The 20412-nt window shown below is 45.0% G+C and overlaps 1 protein-coding gene across 2 annotated transcripts in view; it reads right to left on the reverse strand.

The window, feature by feature from the left end:
• The window catches only part of ZNF609 (zinc finger protein 609), a 222911-nt gene that overhangs the window by 181451 nt on the left and 21048 nt on the right, over positions 1–20412 (reverse strand). For both annotated transcript variants that reach the window (XM_054716143.1, XM_054716142.1), the window contains exon 2: positions 15107–15400. In XM_054716143.1, coding sequence (XP_054572118.1) covers positions 15107–15274 — 168 coding nt within the window. In that variant the 5' untranslated portion in view covers positions 15275–15400. The remainder of the gene's footprint in view (positions 1–15106; positions 15401–20412) is intronic.

Genomic DNA, 20412 nt, shown 5'->3' on the forward strand with positions numbered 1-20412 from the left:
ATTATATCAAGGTCATCTAAGATGAATGTCTTCAGGGAATAGGATTTGTTAAAAATGTATCCTCAGCCAGCCAGGGAAGCTTCTTACTTGGGTGGGTGCTCTCAACCATGACTAAACTGTACTAAGAGAAATATATTTTAAAATATTAATATGGCCTGGCACCTTCCTGATGCTAATCCTTCCAGGCCCATCCCAATGGCACAACTGGGAAATTAACAGAAGAGAAAAGCAATCTTCCCTCTGCTCTCAACTTTCAGATGCTTCTCCTTAAAGCTTTGCCATGCACAAACTCTCTCTCTCTCTCTCTCACTCACTCTCACACACACACACACACACACACACACAGATAGAACATGTGCGCACACACAAATAACTCTCAGCAGGAACCAAAAATCAAAGCCTAACCCCATGGTTTTTAAGTGAGCAAGTCCAATTTCCTTCGTTGTAGCCCTTGACACATGCTGGCTGGGAGCCGTCTGGATTTTTTCTGCCTTGTTCCTGCACCAGAAGGCTCTGCACTGCAGGTCAGGGGATGATAAGGAAATGAACAGTGTAATTTCCAAGGCCTCTGAACACAGCCCTGTCAGCAGCTCTGGAGGCAGGTTACTCAAGCATAGCTTGAAGAGTGAAAACCACAGAGAGGAGGGCTCAGCCAGCCAGCAGTGGCAGGATCTCAGCTGTGTCTGTTACTGCCACCTCCAGCCTAAAAGCCCAAACCCTGCTGCCTCCCTGGATGAGCACTGCACGTAAAAGCTCTTATACCCAAATGGCAAAAATACACATTCACAGTGGGGGAGGAAGATTAAGGACTAGGACTTAGATTTTCTATGCACTCTTGTGCAGAAACAAAAACATTTAGTGCTCTTCCAGCATACATGAGACGGCACATGCCGGCAAACCCACAGTAACATCTATCCAACATATCCTGCCCCACATCAGGGATATGGCCAGAAAGGAAACTCAATTCATATGAAATCTGAAATTCAACAGGCCACTTCAATATCCTTTGAAGCCAAGTTTGGTATCCGCCCCCCCTCCCCCCCCACATAAATATCAGGGGCTTTAGAACACATCATCAGCATGCAAATTTTCCAACCCATATTTGAAACTTCTGAGCATAGTGCTGGAAGTCTTAACCAATGTGTTTATCTATTTATACTGAGTTCCCTATATAGGTGAAATGTTTTTATACTTCAGCCCATTACTATCTAGGGTGCGCTAAGACTTATTTAAACTCAAATCATGTTTTTCTTTTTTTCTGATATTTATTTAATGCTTCCCAGGTGCCAAGCACTGTTCTAAGTGTTTAATATGGACTAATTTAAACTTACAACAACACTACACAGGAACTACTGTTTTCCTCATTTTGCAGATGAGAAAATTGGGGTATAGCAGTTAAATAACTTGCTCAAGATCTCTCAGTTAATAAGTGGCAAAGCTAGAATACAAACACAGGGAATCTGGCTCCAGAGTTTATACTCTTAACCACTAAATTATACATAAGAGTTGATGTGAAATTTAAGTTTAGAAGGCTGGTGTTTTAAGTGAGAAGTGGATCCCACCTTATAAAGAAAATTCACAATGATTCTCAAACATTAAAGTATATAGCAATTATCTGGAGAGTCATCTGGAAGTAGATTCTGGGACCCTACCCCTAATATGTGTTTAGCACATTTGGGGTAATGTCCAAGAATCTTTATTTTTGACATGCAGTTGATGTGATGCACCTGGTTTTATGGGCCACACTTTTAGGAACTCTGCTCTAGATGAACTGTAATCTCCTCAAAGAGCAGGAACCACTTTGCCATGTATACACCCAGCACCACGCATAATATCTGGACTCTAAATACACTCAATGTACCTAATGAATTAAAGGTAGTAAGTTTTATCATCTCTTTATAAACAGTTAGTATCCACAATACATTTAAGGTCTGCCAATTAAAGATATGTCCAAGAAGCCACAGGGCAGGGTTATTGTTTTGTATTTGTTTGTTTGGTTTTTACCTGCAACTGCCAAATAATGAGGGAGATGGCAATGCTTCAATGATTACAATGAAAATTTGACTGAATGCTATATTCCAGAACACACACAAACACACAGCCTTGAGAAGTCAATCTCCAAGTAGCAGTTTATAAGTAACTTTCCGATTTTATATGTAATAAGATAGGTTCAGTGCAGGTGTAAATGGTTATTCTTTGTAAATATGATCATCTTACCAAAAAAAAATCTAAACTCAAAGATCATTTTACTGTCTACAGTGTTAAAATCAGTATGAAAGCAGTCTTGAAGCATACACAAAAATTTACTCAAAATGGAGCAAAGACCTAAATATAAGAACAGAAACCATAAATTACATGGAATAAAACATAGGAACTTGCCCTAACCGGTTTGGCTCAGCGGATAGAGCGTCGGTCTGCGGACTGAAAGGTCCCAGGTTCGATTCCGGTCAAGGGCATGTACCTTGGTTGCGGGCACATCCCCAGTAGGAGGTGTGCAGGAGGCAGCTGATCAATGTTTCTCTCTCAATTATGTTTCTAACTCTCTATCCCTCTCCCTTCCTCTCTGTAAAAAAGCATTAAAATATATTTTTTAAAAACTAAACTTATGGACCTTGGTCTTAAGAGAGGATTTTATGAATTTAACCCCAAAGGCAAGGGAAAAGCAAAAATAAATAAATGGGACTATATCAAACTAAAAACCTTCTGTACAGCAAAATAAACTGACAATAAAACAAAAAGGCAACCAACCAAATGAGAAGTTATTTGCAAACAACACCTCTAATAAAGGGTTAATATCCAAAATATATAAAGAACTCATACAACTCAAAAACAACAACAAACCCCCAAACAATCTAATAAAAATAAGGGCAGAGGACCTGAACAGACACTTCTCCCAAGATGTCCAAATGGCCAACAGATACAGGATAAGGCAAAAGTAGGTCTACTGTTGTTAGTATGGAAAATAATTTATATATATATATATATATAAAACCCTAATATGCAAATTGTCCCCATGGGCGTTCGACCAAGAGACTGGAAGTTCAATCTCTTGCTATGACATGCGCTGACCAGTAGGGGGTGGCATAGAATGAAGGGAGGCCCCAGTCGGCAGCTGGAAGGCCCCGATTGGCCCTGATCGCCGGCCAGACCTAGGGACCCTACCCATGTACAAATTTTGTGCACCGGGCCTCTAGTTAATTAATAATAATACAAGAATAAACTCTGTATTTTGGGTACTCACAACTGTAAACCTACTTTTCTCCCACCCTGTATATGAAAAGATGCTCAACTTCACTAGCTATTAGGAAAATGCAAATTAAAACTACAATGAGATATCACCTCACACCTGCTAAAATGGCAATTATCAACAAGACAAGTAACAAGTGTTGGAGAAGTTGTGGAGAAAAAGGAACCCCCATTCACTGATGGTGGGAATGTAAATGGTACAGTCACTATGGAAAATAGTATGGAGATTCCTCAAAAAATTAAGAATACAGTTTCCATATGACTGACCCAGCGATTCCTCTTCTGTGTAACTACACAAAAAAATTCAAAACATTTGTAAAGATGTAGGTACTCCCATGTTCACTGCAGCATTATTCATGGGCCAAGACATGGAAATAACCAAAGTGTCATTGATAGCTGATTGGGATAAAAATTATATGGTACATATATGCAATGGAATACTTAGCCACAAAAAAAAGATGAAATACTGCCATTTGTGACAACATGAATGGATCTTGAGAATATCGTGCTAAGTGAAATAAGTCAGACAGAAATAGTAAAACCCACATGATTTCATTCATATGTGGGATGTAAAACTGAAAGCAACAAATGAACAGACAAGACAAACAAGACCTCATAGACACAGACAACAGTATAGTGGTTACAAGAGGGAAAGGGCGGTGGAGGTAGTAAAGGTTTGTAAAGGTGATAAAATATATGGGGATGGAAGTGATACTATTGTAATAATCTGGTTATTTAACAGGAAAGGAGCAAACGGAAGACTAGATAATATAGGCAAGCCATGTATACAGTTCTGCTAACTTAACACTCTCCAAGTCTGTTCCCCACTAACCAAAGGGAAAAGGGACTGGACAAAAGCAGTTTGGACACATGCCCAATACTAGTAAGGTCTGAGTGACATGGGAAGGTGCTTACCTGTCAGTCATACCTGGAAGCGAGTCAGTGGCCAGAAGAGGCGTGGCCACTGCAAGGGCACAAAACCTGAATATTGAAACTCCTAGACAAAGGAGTTTCCTCTCTCGGCTCGCTCACTTGCTGTTTGCACCTGACTCCTGTTGCAGGGGCACATTCCCCTGCATTCACCCATGTGGTCTACGGCCATGCGGGCTCCACACAATGGACTAATGGACTTTAACTAGCCTCATGCTCTGCCAGACCAAGCTGCAACAAGGAATGGAAGTTCTGGACACTAGTCCTGCTTCTGGCTTTGCTGAACCCCCAGTTGCACCTTTTTCAGAACTGGGTTAAGGGGCATGGGATTTTGGAACCCGAGGTATTTAACTTCATGCAAATAAAGTCTTCTATCACATCTCATTCTCCCCTGGGGGCTTCTAAAAATGCTTATTTCAATGGTGCCCACAAAACCCCACTTCCACAAGCAACAGAGGAAGCCCACCCGTGTATTCCTCCAATAACAGAAGGTGATTTGACTTTGGGTGGTAACACACAATGCAATATACAGATGATCCTATCTAATAATAGAGTAGTATGCAAATTAACCGTACCTCCGCGACAAAAATGGCGGCCCCCATAGCCACAAGATGGCGGCCACCAGTACGCTCATCCCCGCCGGAGTTCCCCAGTTCCAGGGAGGACTGCAGCTGAGAGCCGGGCAGCTCGGGGTGTCCGGCTGGGAGGCGTCTGCGCCCCCCACACCGCCAACCCCTCTGGGAGGCCGCCCGGGGTGTCCGGATGGGAGGCGTCCGCGCCCCCACGCCGCCATCGCCGCCCGGGTGTCCGGCTGGGAGGCGTCCGCGCCCCCAAGCCGCCCACCCCTCCGGGAGGCCGCCCGGGGTGTCCGGATGGGAGGCGTCCGCGCCCCCACGCCGCCATCGCCGCCCGGAGGCCGCCCGGGGTGTCCGGCTGGGAGGCGTCCGCGCCCCCAAGCCGCCAACCCCTCCGGGAGGCCGCCCGGGGTGTCCGGATGGGAGGCGTCCGCGCCCCCACGCCGCCATCGCCGCCCGGAGGCCGCCCGGGGTGTCCGGCTGGGAGGCGTCCGCGCCCCCAAGCCGCCAACCCCTCCGGGAGACCGCCCGGGGTGTCCGGATGGGAGGCGTCCGCGCCCCCATGCCGCCAACCCCTCCGGGAGGCCGCCCGGGGTGTCCGGATGGGAGGCGTCCGCGCCCCCACGCCGCCATCGCCGCCCGGAGGCCGCCCGGGGTGTCCGGCTGGGAGGCGTCTGCGCCCCCAAGCCGCCAACCCCTCCGGGAGGCCGCCCGGGGTGTCCGGCTGGTAGGCGTCCGCGCCCCCACGCCGCCATCGCCGCCCGGAGGCCGCCCGGGTGTCCAGATGGGAGGCGTCCGCGCCCCCAAGCCGCCAACCCCTCCCGGAGGCAGCCCGGGGTGTCTGGATAGGAGGCGCCCAGGACCCCACACTGCCATCCCCTCCTGGAGGCAGCCCGGGGTGTCTGGCTGGGAGGCGTCCGCGACCCCACACCACCAACGCCTCCCAGAGGCCGCCCGGGTGTCCGGATGGGAGGCGTCCGCGCCCCCACGCCGCCATCGCCGCCCGGAGGCCGCCCGGGGTGTCCGGCTGGGAGGCGTCCGCGCCCCCACGCCGCCATCGCCGCCCGGAGGCCGCCCGGAGGCCGCCCGGGGTGTCCGGATGGGAGGCGTCCGCGCCCCCAAGCCGCCAACCCCTCCGGGAGGCCGCCCGGGGTGTCCGGATGTGAGGCATCCACGCCCCACTCCGCCATCACCGCCCGGAGGCCGCCCGGGTGTCCGGATGGGAGGCATCCAAGCCCCCAAGCCGCCAACCCCTCCCGGAGGCCGCCCGGGTGTCCAGATGGGAGGCGTCCGCGCCCCCAAGCCGCCAACCCCTCCCGGAGGCAGCCCGGGGTGTCTGGATAGGAGGCGCCCAGGACCCCACACTGCCATCCCCTCCTGGAGGCAGCCCGGGGTGTCTGGCTGGGAGGCGTCCGCGACCCCACACCACCAACGCCTCCCAGAGGCAGCCTGGGGTGTCTGGATAGGAGGCGCCCAGGACCCCACACTGCCATCCCCTCCTGGAGGCAACCCGGGGTGTCTGGATGGGAGGCACCCACGATCCCACACTGCCATCCCCTCCCAGAGGCAGCACGGGGTGTCTGGATAGGAGGCGCCCAGGACCCCACACTGCCATCCCCTCCCAGAGGCAGCCCAGGACCCCCACACTGCCATCCCCTCCCAGAGGCACCCCTCAACCCCACCCCGCCAACCCCTCCCAGAGGCAGCTCTAGGTATCTGGCTGGGAGGCACCTGCGCCCCCCAGGGAGCGAGTCAAGTACTGATGATTCTTCCAAAGGAAAAGTTTAGAGAAAGAGAGGATAGAAAAGGAATAGAAGGAGAAAAGTAAGAAAGGACAAAAGATGAAACATCAAGAAAAAGAAAGAGAAGAAAAAAAGGAAGAAACAACCACAGGATATCACCTTTCCAAGTCTCATGAAATTCCTGTTTAAGGAGTTTATTTTATGATTCTTTTAGTTTGGGTTAAATTTTTACTGTTTTGTCAAGACCACAGCAGGTACACTGTCCAATATGTTTTTTTAAATAAATTTTATTGATTTTTTACAGAGAGGAAGGGAAAAGGATAGAGACTAGAAACATCTATGAGAGAGAAACATCGATCAGCTGCCTCCTGCAGTATGTGCCCCCAACCAAGGTACATGCCCTTGACCAGAATCGAACCCGGGACCCTGAGTCTGCAGGCCGACACTCCATCCACTGAGCCAAACCAGTTAGAGCAGTCCATTATGTTAAAGAAAAAACCCTATCTAATAAAGAGAGAATATGCAGGGGAGGGCATTTGGGGGTGACCGGGCTGTCAGGGGAGAACAGTTGGAGATGATCTGGCTGGCAGGGGAGCAGTTAGGCGTCGATCAGGCTGGCAGGGGAGTGGTTAGGGCAGTGATGGCGAACCTATGACATGCGTGTCAGCACTGACACACGTAGCCATTTCTGATGACATGCAGCAGCATGTCGAGGATGAAACATTTGCTGCTCCTGAGGATGAAACATTTGCGACTAGAGTCTTGGAGTTAGTTTTTTCCTCAAAGTGACACACTACCCGAGTTATGCTCAGTTTTTTGGCGAAGTTTGACACACTAAGCTCTAAAGGTTGCCCATCACTGGGTTAGGGGGTGATCAGGCTGGCAGGCAGAAGTGGTTAGGGGCAATCAGGCAGGCAGGCGAGCAGTTGGGAGCCAGCAGTCCCGGATTGTGAAAGGGATGTCTGACTGCCTCTTTAGGCCCGATCCCTGTCGGGCCTAAAGAGGCAGTCAGACATCCCCCGAGGGATCCCAGATTGGAGACTGTGCAGGTTGGGCTGAGGGACACCCTCCCCCAGTGCACGAATTTCGTGCACCGGGCCTCTAGTATAATATAGAATTGTATACTTGAAACTTATATAAATTTATTAACCAATGTTAACCCAATAAATTTAATTATTATTATTTTTTTTAATGAAAGTAGTCTTGAGAGTATCTGGGCATTTACATCCAATATTTCTGAGGTAGGTTTAAAGTGGGAAATTGAGAATCCCTCATAACAATGAAAGATTTAAGAATCCTGGAGTAACAGCATGACAAGAATGTGGCAACAGGGAGAAACAAGATGGCGGCATAGGTAAACACCTGTACTTGCTGCCTCTCACAACCACATCAAAATTACAACTAAAAGACATCACAACTATCATCCAGAACCACGGGAAAGCTGGCTGAGTGGAAGTACTACGACCAGAGAGGTGAAGAAAGCGCACTGAGACTGGTAGGAGGTGCGGAGGCACGGAACAGGCTGGCATCCGAATGAGCTGCTTTTTTAATCGGGAGGGAGATACAAGCTTCCGCTTGCTCTGAACTCCAGTTCCAGGTGAGACTCTGGAAGACCCAGACACATACAGGGAGAAACTGGACTGTCTGGCATTGGGGTAGGAACACGAGGGCGGCTTTCTTCCAGATGGAGGTGCTGGCAGCAGCGGTCATTGTTTCTGCGCTGGGATCTCTCCGATGCAGGGCTGACTGGCAGCCATTGCTGTTTGCTCTGCCCTGGGGATTCCCTGAGACCCCCACACCACCCAATTTACAACCCCACCCAAGCTGTGTGCAGCAGCTTTTGCATGTGAATGGCCTGCCCTTTCTCAGCCTAAAACCTGTCAAACAGGCAGCAGCTGGGTTTGGGAGCCCCAAAGCTATCAAAAGAAGGCCCAAGAACTGGCACCAGCACCTTGCTTCACAGCTGGGCCTTGTCTGAGCATTCCAAACCCGATACAAAGTGGAGGAATCTGCAGATCTCTCTGTAGCTCCTGCTGGGTGGCCCCAGGCAGTGGCTGACTTTGAACCTCCTTGGAGATCCAAGAGCCAGTGTACCCAGTGGTCAGTGTGAGATCATACCAGATTACAACTCTTCACATTCTTAAGTGATATACTCAAGGGGCAGACTCAGTGAGCACCAAAGCCCCACTGAAGCAAGTCCTGCCCCATAAGGGTGTCTCCTGCATAGCAGCTCTTCCATTGTAGACACAGTTGGTCCTCACAGCCAATTGGCCTGGAGGTCAGTTCCTCCCAGTGACACCAACAGCAATCAAGGCTTAACTACAACAAGACTGTGCACACAGCCCACAAAGGGATGCACCAAGAGTGTCCACCTCAGGTGATTGGGGAGGCTGAATCACTGGGCCCTATAGGTCACCTACCACACAAGGCCACTCTATCAACTCAAGGAGACATAGCAGCTACCCAGTACATAGAAACAAACACAGGGAAGCAGCCAAAATGCAGACACAAAGAAACATGTCACAAATGAAAGAAATGGAAGAAAGCAAAATACTAGATACAGAGTTCAAAACCAGAGTTATAAGGTTACTCAAGAATCTTCTAGAAACTTTCGAGAAACTTAGTGAGACCTTCAAGGATCTTAGTGAGAATGCCAAAAAAATGGAAAAGGACCAGTCAGAAATTAAGCATACACTGACTGAAATAAAGAATAACATACAGCCCTAACTGGTTTGGCTCAGTGGATAGAGTGTCACCCTGAGGACTGAAGGGTCCCAGGTTATATTCCGGTCAAGGGCATGCACCTTGGTTGCAGGTACATCCCCAGTAGGGGGTGTGCAGGAGGCAGGTGATCCATGTTTCTCTCTCATCGATGTTTCTAACTATCTCTCTCCCTTCCTCTCTGTAAAAAAATAAAATATATTTAAAAAAAAGAAAAGAATAATATACAAAGATTCAACAGTAGAGTATAGGATCCCAAGAATCAAGTCAAAGATTTGAAATACAAGGAAGCAAAAAACACCCAACCGGAAGAGCAAAAAGGAAAAAGAATCAAAAAATATGAAGATAGTGTAAGAAAAAAAAAAAAAAAAAAGATAAGTGTAAGGAGCCTCTGGGACAACTTTAAGTGTACCAACATCAGGATTATGGGGGTGCCAGAAGAAGAGAGAGAGCAAGATACTGAAAACCTATTTGAAGAAATAATGATAGAAAATTTCCCCTAACTGGTGAAAGAAATAGACTTACAAGTCCAAGAAGCCCAGAGAACCCCAAACAACAGGAATCCAAAGAGGACCACACGAAGACACATCATAATTAAAATGCCAAGAGCAAAAGACAGAGAGAGAATATTAAAAGCAGCAAGAGAAAAACAGTTAGTTACCTACAAGGGAGCACCCATACAATTGTCAGCTGATTTCTCAACAGAAACTATGCAGGCCAGACGGGAGTGGCAAGAAATATTCAAAGTGATGAATAGCAAGAACCTATAACCAAGATTACTCTACCCAGCAAAGCTATCATTCAGAATTGAAGGTCAGATAAAGAGCTTCACAGACAAGAAAAAGCTAAAGGAGTTCATCACCACCAAACCAGTATTATATGAAATGCTGAAGGATATTCTTTAAGAAGAGGAAGAAGAAAAAGGTAAAGATAAAAAATTATGAACAACCAAGTGACAACAAATAGATATCTATAAACAAGTGAATCTAAAAATCAAATGAATAAAAAATCTGATGAACAGAATAAACTGTTCTGAATGTAACAGAATCAGGGGCATGGAAAGGAAGCGGACTGACAATTCTCAGGGGGAAGGGGGAGTAGAGGGTGCGGGAAGAGATTGGACAAAGGTCTTACACCTATGGACGAGGACAGTAGGGGGGCGAGGGCCTGGGGTGGGGTGGGAACCGGACGAGGACAGTAGGGGGGCGAGGGCCTGGGGTGGGGTGGGAACCGGACGAGGACAGTAGGGGGGCGAGGGCCTGGGGTGGGGTGGGAACCAGGTGGAGGGGAGCTATGGGGGGGGAGGAGGAACACCTGTAATAATCTGAACAATAAAGATTAAAAGAAGGAGGAGGAGGAGGAAGAGGAGGAGGAGGAGGAGAATGTGGCAACTAAAAACCTGGTTTCTATGTCTGGCTTTGACACTAACTATCTGGGAGATCCCAGATAAGTCACATGACCTCCCTGGTCTTAGTTTCCTCCTCTATAAAATGAGGAGGTTGGACAAGATAATCTTTCCCTGGGCCCTCCTTGAATTACAACACCCAAATGGAAAACAGAGCTGCTGAAGAAAAAATAAATTTAACTCAGGCTTCATTGTAGTTAGAGAATACATCTCTGTCCCACATAAATATAAATTTTTAAACATTTTCCATGAAGAAAAATGCTTTAGGGCATTCGCTTCAGGAAACAAAGCTGACTGCTATGCCATCACTAACTAAGAAAGAACAACTAGAGAAGGAGGAAGGTGTATCAGAAGGAATAAAAGAGACCTGACCTTGGTTAGGCAATGAGGGATTGCAACAAAACAGAATTGCGCTAGAAGGCATAAGCCAGGGCAAGAAAACAAAACCAAGGGCAAAGGAAGATGCTCTTAAAACAAAGAATGTAATAGCAAGCAAGATCAGAAGGCAAAATAGCTAAGAGCATACTTTACATTTTCTTTGTATCCTAAAGTAACGGGGGAAGTGGTAAATACTGCAGCATTCTGAGAGCAGCATAAGCAGTGTTTCTACCTTACAAGATCAAAGGCAGCAGTTAAAGAGGTGAGAGGAGCTTCTAGTTGCAAACTTCTAGATCCTTTAGCCACTAGAGCCTACTGGTTACTTTATATGACTTGGAAAAAAAAGTCTCACTTAAACTCCTGTTTTAAGCCTGACTCTGTCTGCAGGAGTCACCACAGATAGATCACTGCCTTCTGTGGTTTGTAAATTCTTTTTTTTCTTGCCTGTCAGGGTGGCAATGCAAGCACTAAGCTTGGAACATTCAGACAGGCACCCTTCCTCCTTTCTACCTCCCCTTCGATCCCTAACTTAACAACCTATCAATCAAACCACTGGCAAGGGAACAGGCAGGAGCCAGAAGGCTCAATCTTGTTTATTCCTCAACAACACCCCCCTCCCTATCTCTGTCTCTTCAGCTGGCAGGAAGTATAAGGCAGGAGTGTTCAATAACAATTCAGGGCAGCAGCAGTTGCTAAGAGCCATCTCTGGACTCTCCTAGAACTCTGGGAAACAGCACAGTGAGCCCTGCCAGAGAGAGGTATGGAGCAAAAATGAGATGCAATGAAGGGAAATTCCACATCCTTGGCTGATAGAAAATTCCCTGTCATAGCCTAAGATACCTACCTTGATGAGAGAGAAGATCCTGAGGTAATTTGAATATTCAAATCTCCCTCATTAACTAGTGGTACACAAATGACAATTCTATTCTATACCACAAACTACCATTTGTCTTCTCTCCTATTTCCAAGTAGGGGTGAGGGTGGGGGAACCTCCTATCAATATACTTTCTAAATATTATGAGTTTTCTTCCTTCATGAGAGTTCTCAGCTCAGATTATGTAATTCCTAGATTATATCAAATCATCTGTTTTGGTTCTGTTGGTTGTCCCTACATTGAAGGAACATTCCAAACTAGTTAAGCCATAGACAAGCCCGTATCTCAGAGAGAAAATTTTAAAAGAAATTTACAGCGACTTAGCTCACAAGCTATTTTACTTATCATCAAATACTGACTGAACACCTATTATGCCCCAAACTCTGTGGTCCCTGTTTCTTGAAAGCTGCAAGATTCCTAGTCTTCTTTTCCTCCTCCCATTACAAAATCACTCTCCCTGCACAGTATTTTCATCTCCTAGCAACGTTCAAACATTTATTTAAGTAATTACTTCAATGGTCAAAGGCTTTATGCAAAAGCACCCCAGAAACAGACTGTTCAAAGGGGTTGAGGGAATAGGGAAAGGAACTGAGAAACCAGGTTCATGCTTATAGTAACATCAAACTGCAAAATAAATGTTCTGCTTCTGAAAGTAATTCCTGGCAATTTTATCTTTCTTCCAAAAACTGAAACACAGTCTCTCTCCCTTTTCTCTCTCATTCTACTTCTCCACTCTCAATTGCCTTAGGAGACAAGGCTTATAACACAACTACATTATTAAGGGACAAACTCCCCAAGTACCAAGGTGTATTCTTAGCTGAATGCATTGCATTTTTCAGTCCAATTATAATCTGAAGGGCAGCCTCCCAACTAGTCTCTGCACCTATATGAGAAAATGGGTTCCATTTGCTTCTCTGTTGGAGACTATCCTGGACACTTAGAATTAAATCCAACATGAAGCTAAGCATCATTAATCCTTTCACCCACAGACTAATTCTGGGTTTAGGAGATTGCAGCATTGAGGCCAGAGTTCTAAACAGAAAGGAAAATGAAGGTTACTCTTAGAAGTGTCCATTTTTAAGCACAGGAAGAACAATGATTATATGGCAGGAGTTTACTGCAGCCAGACGTAGGGAACAGTCTAATGGGCCTGGAACAGAAACAAGAACTCCTGGTACTCCTAGGCCTCTTCAAAACAGTATTATCCATCTGCACCCCAGAGAAAATGGTAAATCACAGCCAGCACAGGATGAACCATGCCAATAACCAGCTGGAACTTGACTCTGCTGAGGTGGACTATAGCATCTGCCACCTAAACACAGGCAGCTTCTCTGGCAGCTGCCACTGGTAAAAGGAAATGAACCATTGTGTTATTAGTGGAAAAAAATTCACAGCCCTGTTACCAGGGAAGCCCCGATGTTGCTAAGAGCTACAGATGTGCCAGAGGCAAAGACCAAAATATCTACAGCAAAAAAAGCACAAGCTACCACTGGAATCCAGGCACTGAGAGGGCACTACCACCAAAACATACACATCCACCCTCTTATTTATTAACACTTACATATGGAAATAGGTATTCCCTGTTGCAGCTGATGTAATTACAGAGAAATCAATTTATACGGTATCTGCAGTGATCAGCTGAAAGCACAGGGTGAGCAGAACACAAAGCAGAAAATCAAGAGCCAATGAATGAGCAGCTCATCCCCAGGCCAGCCGCTCTGCAGGTAATTGTAAGCTACTGAAGTTTAAGGCAGCCTGAGCTGACCCTAGACTCACACCTACTCTGCTCCAGCCCTGCAAGCTTGATATCCTGAGACATGAACTAAGATCATCTTCCCAGAGGAGGAGAGCCCCTCCTAGGGCTGCAGGCACCTGCCCTTCCAAGCCAAACAGAAGGCATGGTATCATCATTACACTGTTTGGCAGCTCCAAGAGACTTTGATTCCCAAAAGTTGAGAGATACTTGGCCAAGAACTATACCTTTAGTGGCCAAAGAATCTCTTTCAAGGCTAAACTTTCATAGCCACAACACTAACTCATAAGGCCTGATTAAGTACCTCATAGTATAGTCAGAACCTCCTTCCCCTTGTTTACCTATCCCACATTGTGCTCCTTTGCTCTTTGGTAGCCACCAATACAATACCTGGTAGATATCATGCCATGGAACTTATTTTTATTTAATCCTTTTCTTCTCCAGAGACCCAGCAGCACCATTTATCCCATTTAAAATAGCACTCAACTGTAAGCCTATTAGGTTTATCAATTTATTAAGTTTATCAATGATTTTGAGGATGAAACACCATTCAAGCTGGGGATCATCACATAAAGGTTGATGTCAGCCTTTGACAACAAGTATCTGAGGTGAGACAAAAACAAGGTGGGAGGTTCTCAACTTGACTTATAGAAAATTCACCCTACAAGTAGCTGCCCCAACAACAAATACTCTTCTCCAAAATGTCCAGGCCTGCTGTTAATGAATCTGTAGGGAATCCCCTGATTTGAAATAAAGCCACATTATCATTACCAGCTGCTCTGACCTTGTAATTGGTCATTACCCACAAACTACTAAGCCTCCCACAGAGTGCACATAGCATTTGGTGGTTAGTCCAGGGCAGCTCTGACTGGCAGTGGGCAGCCAGATCTGGCCACCTCTTACCTTTTCAGACTTGACTTTCTTTAGCAGGCGACACTCATTCTCCCCTTCCTCTGGCTCCGGTTTAGCTCCCAAAGGATTGAGCGCTGCCCCAGGCTCAATAGCTATACTCCCAAGTGGCTCCACAGCTCCTGTATCCACCCCTGCACTTCCATCATATTGACCACCCCGTGCTCCCAAGGGGACTGGCTGGAGGACCCCAGGATCCTTTTCTGAACAAGTCCCCACTCCTTCGCTTCTCTCCTTCTTGCTCTTAGATGAGCTGTTCTCTTTCTCCTTTTTGGAGCCGGCTATACTGCGGGATGCCTTAGCCGCCTTCTCTGAGCCCTTGGAAGCAATAGCAGCAACCAGGCTTCCTGCATTGGCACCATCTCCTGAGCGTCCCTGCACCTCTTTCTTGCTAGTTGCCCCCTCACTTGGAGTGAACAAGGAAGTCCCTGGAGTGGGTTTGCTAGTGTCTTTGCCACTCTTATTCCTTTTGGATTTTGATTTGCCTTCCTTCCCTTGAGGACCTGGCACTGGGGTCACAAACTTGATGTTGTCTGGTAGTGTGGCCACAGCATTGGGAGCCGGTATCCCCACCTCCTTTGAGCCTGACATTTCCAGTTTCTGCTGGTCCTTTTCCAGATCGGCGTCCAGGTCAATGATGAGATTCCCTACTCCAATGTCCCATTCATCCCCACTGTCGTATGTCTCAACCGGGTTTGCATCCACTCCTTTCCCTCCGGAGGCTCCACTGCTCAAGGACATCTTAGAGTCAACGTCCCACCTCAAGATTCAAGGCTCTTCCTTGCCCCAGCTTTCCTATTTTCAGCTTCAGCTATGTTCTCAGACCTGCCACATTGGTCAGTACATGCCCAGTGGACAACATCATTGCTGGAAAAAGAAAATTTAAAGAACTGTTAAAGGAAACAATACAGGCAAGAAGACAGGCTGAAATAAACTCCCACACATAAGAGACCCTTTCCTAGGGGGCTATCACATCATAATGGACAAGACAAACAAGTTCAATTGTACTTCTAACCAAGTCACATTGGACCAGAGAAAAGTAAATTCCCACTCCATCTCCCCAGGGATGAGTACAATATTTCCAATTGCCTGGAGACTCTGTGGTCAGTCTTAACTAGGAATCCTCTAGAGTTAGTTTCCCATTCCCAGCAGACTTATTTCTACCATTGCCAGCTGGCAATCTTCCCTCAATCAATACAAGCCCTAGCATATTACAGATTCAAGTTCTAGCACAACTTTATTACTCCCACCCCCTTTTTCTCCTTGTTACTTCTTGAATTATCTGAGACTCAGAAGATGGACTAGCAAAGGTTTAAAGCCCTCTACTAACAGGGCCTGTCCCTACTAAAAATATATATATATATATTGTCATTTTACTATTGGTGATGGGGTATCTAATTATGAATAAAAGAGAAAATCAAGCAGAACTGGGAAAAAATACATCAGGACAGGGGACAAAAATTGCAACTGGAAGAGATATCCTCAGAGAGGCCTCAACCAATCAATTTAAGTTCAGTTATATCAGCCTTATTAAACTCCAGGTTTCAAATAACAGAATTCAATGGGCCTTTCCAACTTTCCACTAAAATACCTATGAAAACACACATATACACACCAAAAAAAAAAAAAAAAAAAAAGGAAAAGAAAAATTTTTACCCTACCAATAACTGAACTACTACAAACAACTACTGAAAAACCTAATACCAGACTGTGGGATAACTCTCCACATTCTTGTATAAGATTGATGGCACTGTATTGGCCCCACCACATGAAATAGATTGGCTAAACAGGAGGCGGGGTGGGGGTAAAAAGGCAATTTATACCTCTCCATTCCTTACTCATGAGACCTGAGGAGTTTACCATCTAGAAAAACCTAGCAACCTACATATACCATCCTGATATTACTTTATGACAAAGCCAAAGAGTTCTGTTCTTGCTCACTTCCCTATCCACCATCTTTCTATATACATTTAGAAAATAACTCTCATAACAGAGCAGAAAGAGCAAACTAATGGTAGCACATGAATCCTACAAAGTGGATTTCTAACAAGTAAATGCTGCAGATAGAACAGAGACCTAACAATTTGTAGTTCTTCACCTATTCTCAAGATAGTGTCAAAGAGCTAGGGTACAACCCTTGCGGGTATGGCTTAGTTGGTTGGACATTGCCCTGTGCACCAAAACGTTGCTGGTTCTGTTGCAGGTCAGGGCACATGTCCAGAGGTTGAGGGCTTGATCCCAGGTAGGGGGTCTGCAGGAGGCAGCCAATCAATGTTCCTCTCTCATATTGATGTTTCTCTTTTTCTCTCCCTCTCCCTTCCTCTCTAAAAAAATAAAATATTGCCGAAACCGGTTTGGCTCAGTGGATAGAGCGTCGGTCTGCGGACTGGAAGGTCCCAGGTTCGATTCTGGTCGAGGGCATGTACATTGGTTGCGGGCACATCCCCGGTAGGGGGCGTGCAGGAGGCAGCTGGTCGATGTTTCTCTCTCATCGATGTTTCTAGCTCTCTATCCTTCTCCCTTCCTCTCTGTAAAAAATCAATAAAATATATTTTAAATAAATAAATAAATAAAATATTTTTATTCCTCAGTTAAAAAAAAAAAAAAGAGCCAGGGTGCATTAGTTACAAAAGATATCCTAGAAGAGCAGAGCTGTACCAAATAAACACCTGCTAGAAACTAGGATTTAAGGGAGAAAGGTGTGCACATTAATTTACCATTTAGCTGTAGATTTGAGAAGAAAAAGAAAGCTTTACCGAAGTCAAGTTTAGTGCCAAGTTTCCACAACAGCAAGCAACCTCTGATGGCATCAAGTTTACATAGACGTTACTTCATGAAAGGATGAGCAAAAAGTGTGTGTGTGTGTGTGTGTGTGTGTGTGTGTGTGTGTGTGGTAGGGGAACATGATGTATAAACTATGAAAAAATGGCACCTACAAGGTAAAGGAAACATAAATCTTGGAGAGAGAAATAACTCTGAAAATAATTCTAGAATTCTGAAGAAATTTTTAGTAAAATGTTTGGAGTTCTCAACATTACATAAAACTTGGCCTCTATGAAATAGTAGTACAATACATATTTGTTCATTTATTTTAAAAAATTGGTATTATGCCCAGCTGTGTGGCTCAATAGTTGAACAGAACTATGAACCAGGAAGTCACAGTTCAATTCCCAGGCAGGGCAAATGCCTGGATTTCAGGCTTGATCCCCACTGTGGGGCGGGCAGGAGGCAGCCAATGATTCTCTCTCATCATTGAAGTTTCTATCCCTCTCTCCCTCTCCTGTCCTCTTTGAAATCAATAAAACTATATTAAAAGTAAGTAAATAAATAATGGCTGTAATGTGGAAGAGAGAAATTTATACCATGATGCTGGGAGTAGAAACAGGACCAGTGAGCAGAAATTACAGAAAGACAGATGTTTAACTCAGGAAAAAATTTAACAACACGAGATTTCCAACAATGGCCCACAATGCTTAATGAAGCCATATCTTTATCACTGAAAGTATTTAGAAAAAGAAAAAAAAAAGCATAACCACCTGTCAATCAAATTGCATAAAGAATTCTTCTATGTGCGGTAAGGGTAGTCTAGACATGCCTAGGGCTTTTTTCAAATCTATAATTCTATTAATTTAACTATGAAAAAGTATTTTCCCTATTAGAAAACTACTCAGAATTTCTGAATGGCCCAACTGGTGTGGCTCAGTGGTTTAGTGTCATCGACCCATGAACCAGGAGGTCACGGTTCGATTCCAGGTCAGGGCACAGCCCAGGTGGTAGGCTCGATCCCCAGTAGAGGGTGTGCAGGAGGCAACCGATCAATGATTTTCTCTCATCATTGATGTTTCTATCTCTCTTTCCCTCTCCCTTCTCTCTGAAATAAAAAAAAAACAAAACAGTTTTTTAAAGAATTTCTGAATGACCAGGATGCAAACAAACAAAATTATGAGGACTGATCTTTAGTAGTACTAATGCTCTTTAGAGAACCACTGTCCTATTTTTGAGGGTGTTAAGAGTTTTCATAAGCACTACTTTTCAATCAGGTGACTTTTCAGAAATCCAGCTTTTCAAACCCAGCAGGCTTCATAGTAATTTTGGCGGTACATTTCCAAAGACACTGTAAAAATGCCAAGGATTCTTTAATCAGCCTGGCTGCAGCAGCCAAACCACTTCCCATCTGCTCCCTACAGCATCCCTGGCTTTATACAGCTAATAATCAACTCTCTGACAGGTCGTTGCAGAGATGTTTAACCCCAGGAGGTAGGGCAACTAACATGCTAGCTGGAAATGAAAAAGCACTGACCTCTTGCTTCCATGGCAGAGAAAGTGCAGAATCAGGAGAACCGATACCTTACAGAGAACACAAGGCACTTTTAACTTGGAAGAGCTTCTGTAAATATTTTCCTGTCTTCTCTCCTCCTGTCTATCTGTACTCCACTTCCCTATTTAAGACCACAATTCACCAGACTCTGGAATTCCTTGTCAGTACCATTTGCGCCTTGTTCCTGCACCTGATCTCTTTGTTGTGACCAAGCTAGGTCATGGTACTCATTCTCCATACTGTGTACCTGTAACAATAGGAGTTCAAATTCCAGTTTCTTCTCTGGAACCTAACTCCATCTCTCAGAGTCTCAGCCCATAGACTGGTTTGTAATCACACATTTCAGGTCATTAGTTGCTTTTTTAGGGCACACGCCATAGATCACACCACTCAAGAATGAACAAGGCCTCTCTTCAAGAAGGCTAAGAAAGAGAAAAAAAGAGTCCTCATGTGAGGTCTCAGCCCCTGGCAAGAGGACATAAGCAGCAAATGACCTTAAGTCAAACATACTAAGAACAGTACTTCTCTTTCCACTCAGATAGAGCTCTGTATCCATTCTAGAGGGCTTCAAAGAGAGAGGCTCTCTTTAACTGCCAACTACCCACAGCTATTATGGTCTAAATAGCAAAGTGTCCAATGTTGTTCCACTGTAAATTTATCTGTCATCCCCTCTCCTTATGGATTTTGAATCAATCTTCTTATATGCTCTGACCTGAGCAAGTGACAGCTGTGTATAATCTATTTGGGACCACAAAGATCACACACATTTGGATATGAGGGTGATCTGTCTGGCTAGGTAGTGCCCTCCAAAAGCTGTATGGACAAAGAAAAAATAAAAGCTATACTTAATTCTAGGAATGTAGCATGGTGTAGGAAGAACACAGAACTTTGAATCAAGAGATGTGATTTCTGGACTCAAATTTCCATTGACCCTAGCCAGATTGATAGCCAAGTTGCTTCATTAAATATTAATTTTTTCATTATAAAGTAGAAGGAGAATCCATCATGATTCTAAGCATATTATAAGGATACAAATCTGAAAAATATAAGACACTCAAAAATATAAAATGAACCAAATATTCTCATAATATTGTGGTGCCTAAACTTAAAGAGGACTGTTTCACAGTTACACCTTGTATAAAATATCTAAGGTATTTAGCCCTGGCCCAGTAAGCTTAGTTGCTTAGAGCATATCGTCCCAATATGCCAATGTTGCAGGTTCAATTCCCCGTTAGGACACATACAAGAAGCAACCAACAACATGCATAAATAAGTGGGGAAAAAATTTATGTTCATCTCTCTCTCTCTCCCATTCCTCTCTCTCTCTAAAAATAAATAAAATAAAAATATAAAAAAGTAGAGTATCTAAGGTATTTTTTTAAATAAATGGAAAATGTTTAAAGTTTTTTTACAAATTAAATTACATGTAATACTGATATCCATTTGAGTTCTATGAAAGAAAATGGCAATCCTTTCTTCTTTGATGAATTCAGGGTGGCTCATAAAACTCTATACTATTTTGACTAACAAAAAGGCTCCATTTTGCTTCAAAAATCCCTCA

Source organism: Eptesicus fuscus, chromosome 5 (genome assembly GCF_027574615.1).
Source record: "Eptesicus fuscus isolate TK198812 chromosome 5, DD_ASM_mEF_20220401, whole genome shotgun sequence".
Lineage (NCBI taxonomy): Eukaryota > Metazoa > Chordata > Mammalia > Chiroptera > Vespertilionidae > Eptesicus > Eptesicus fuscus.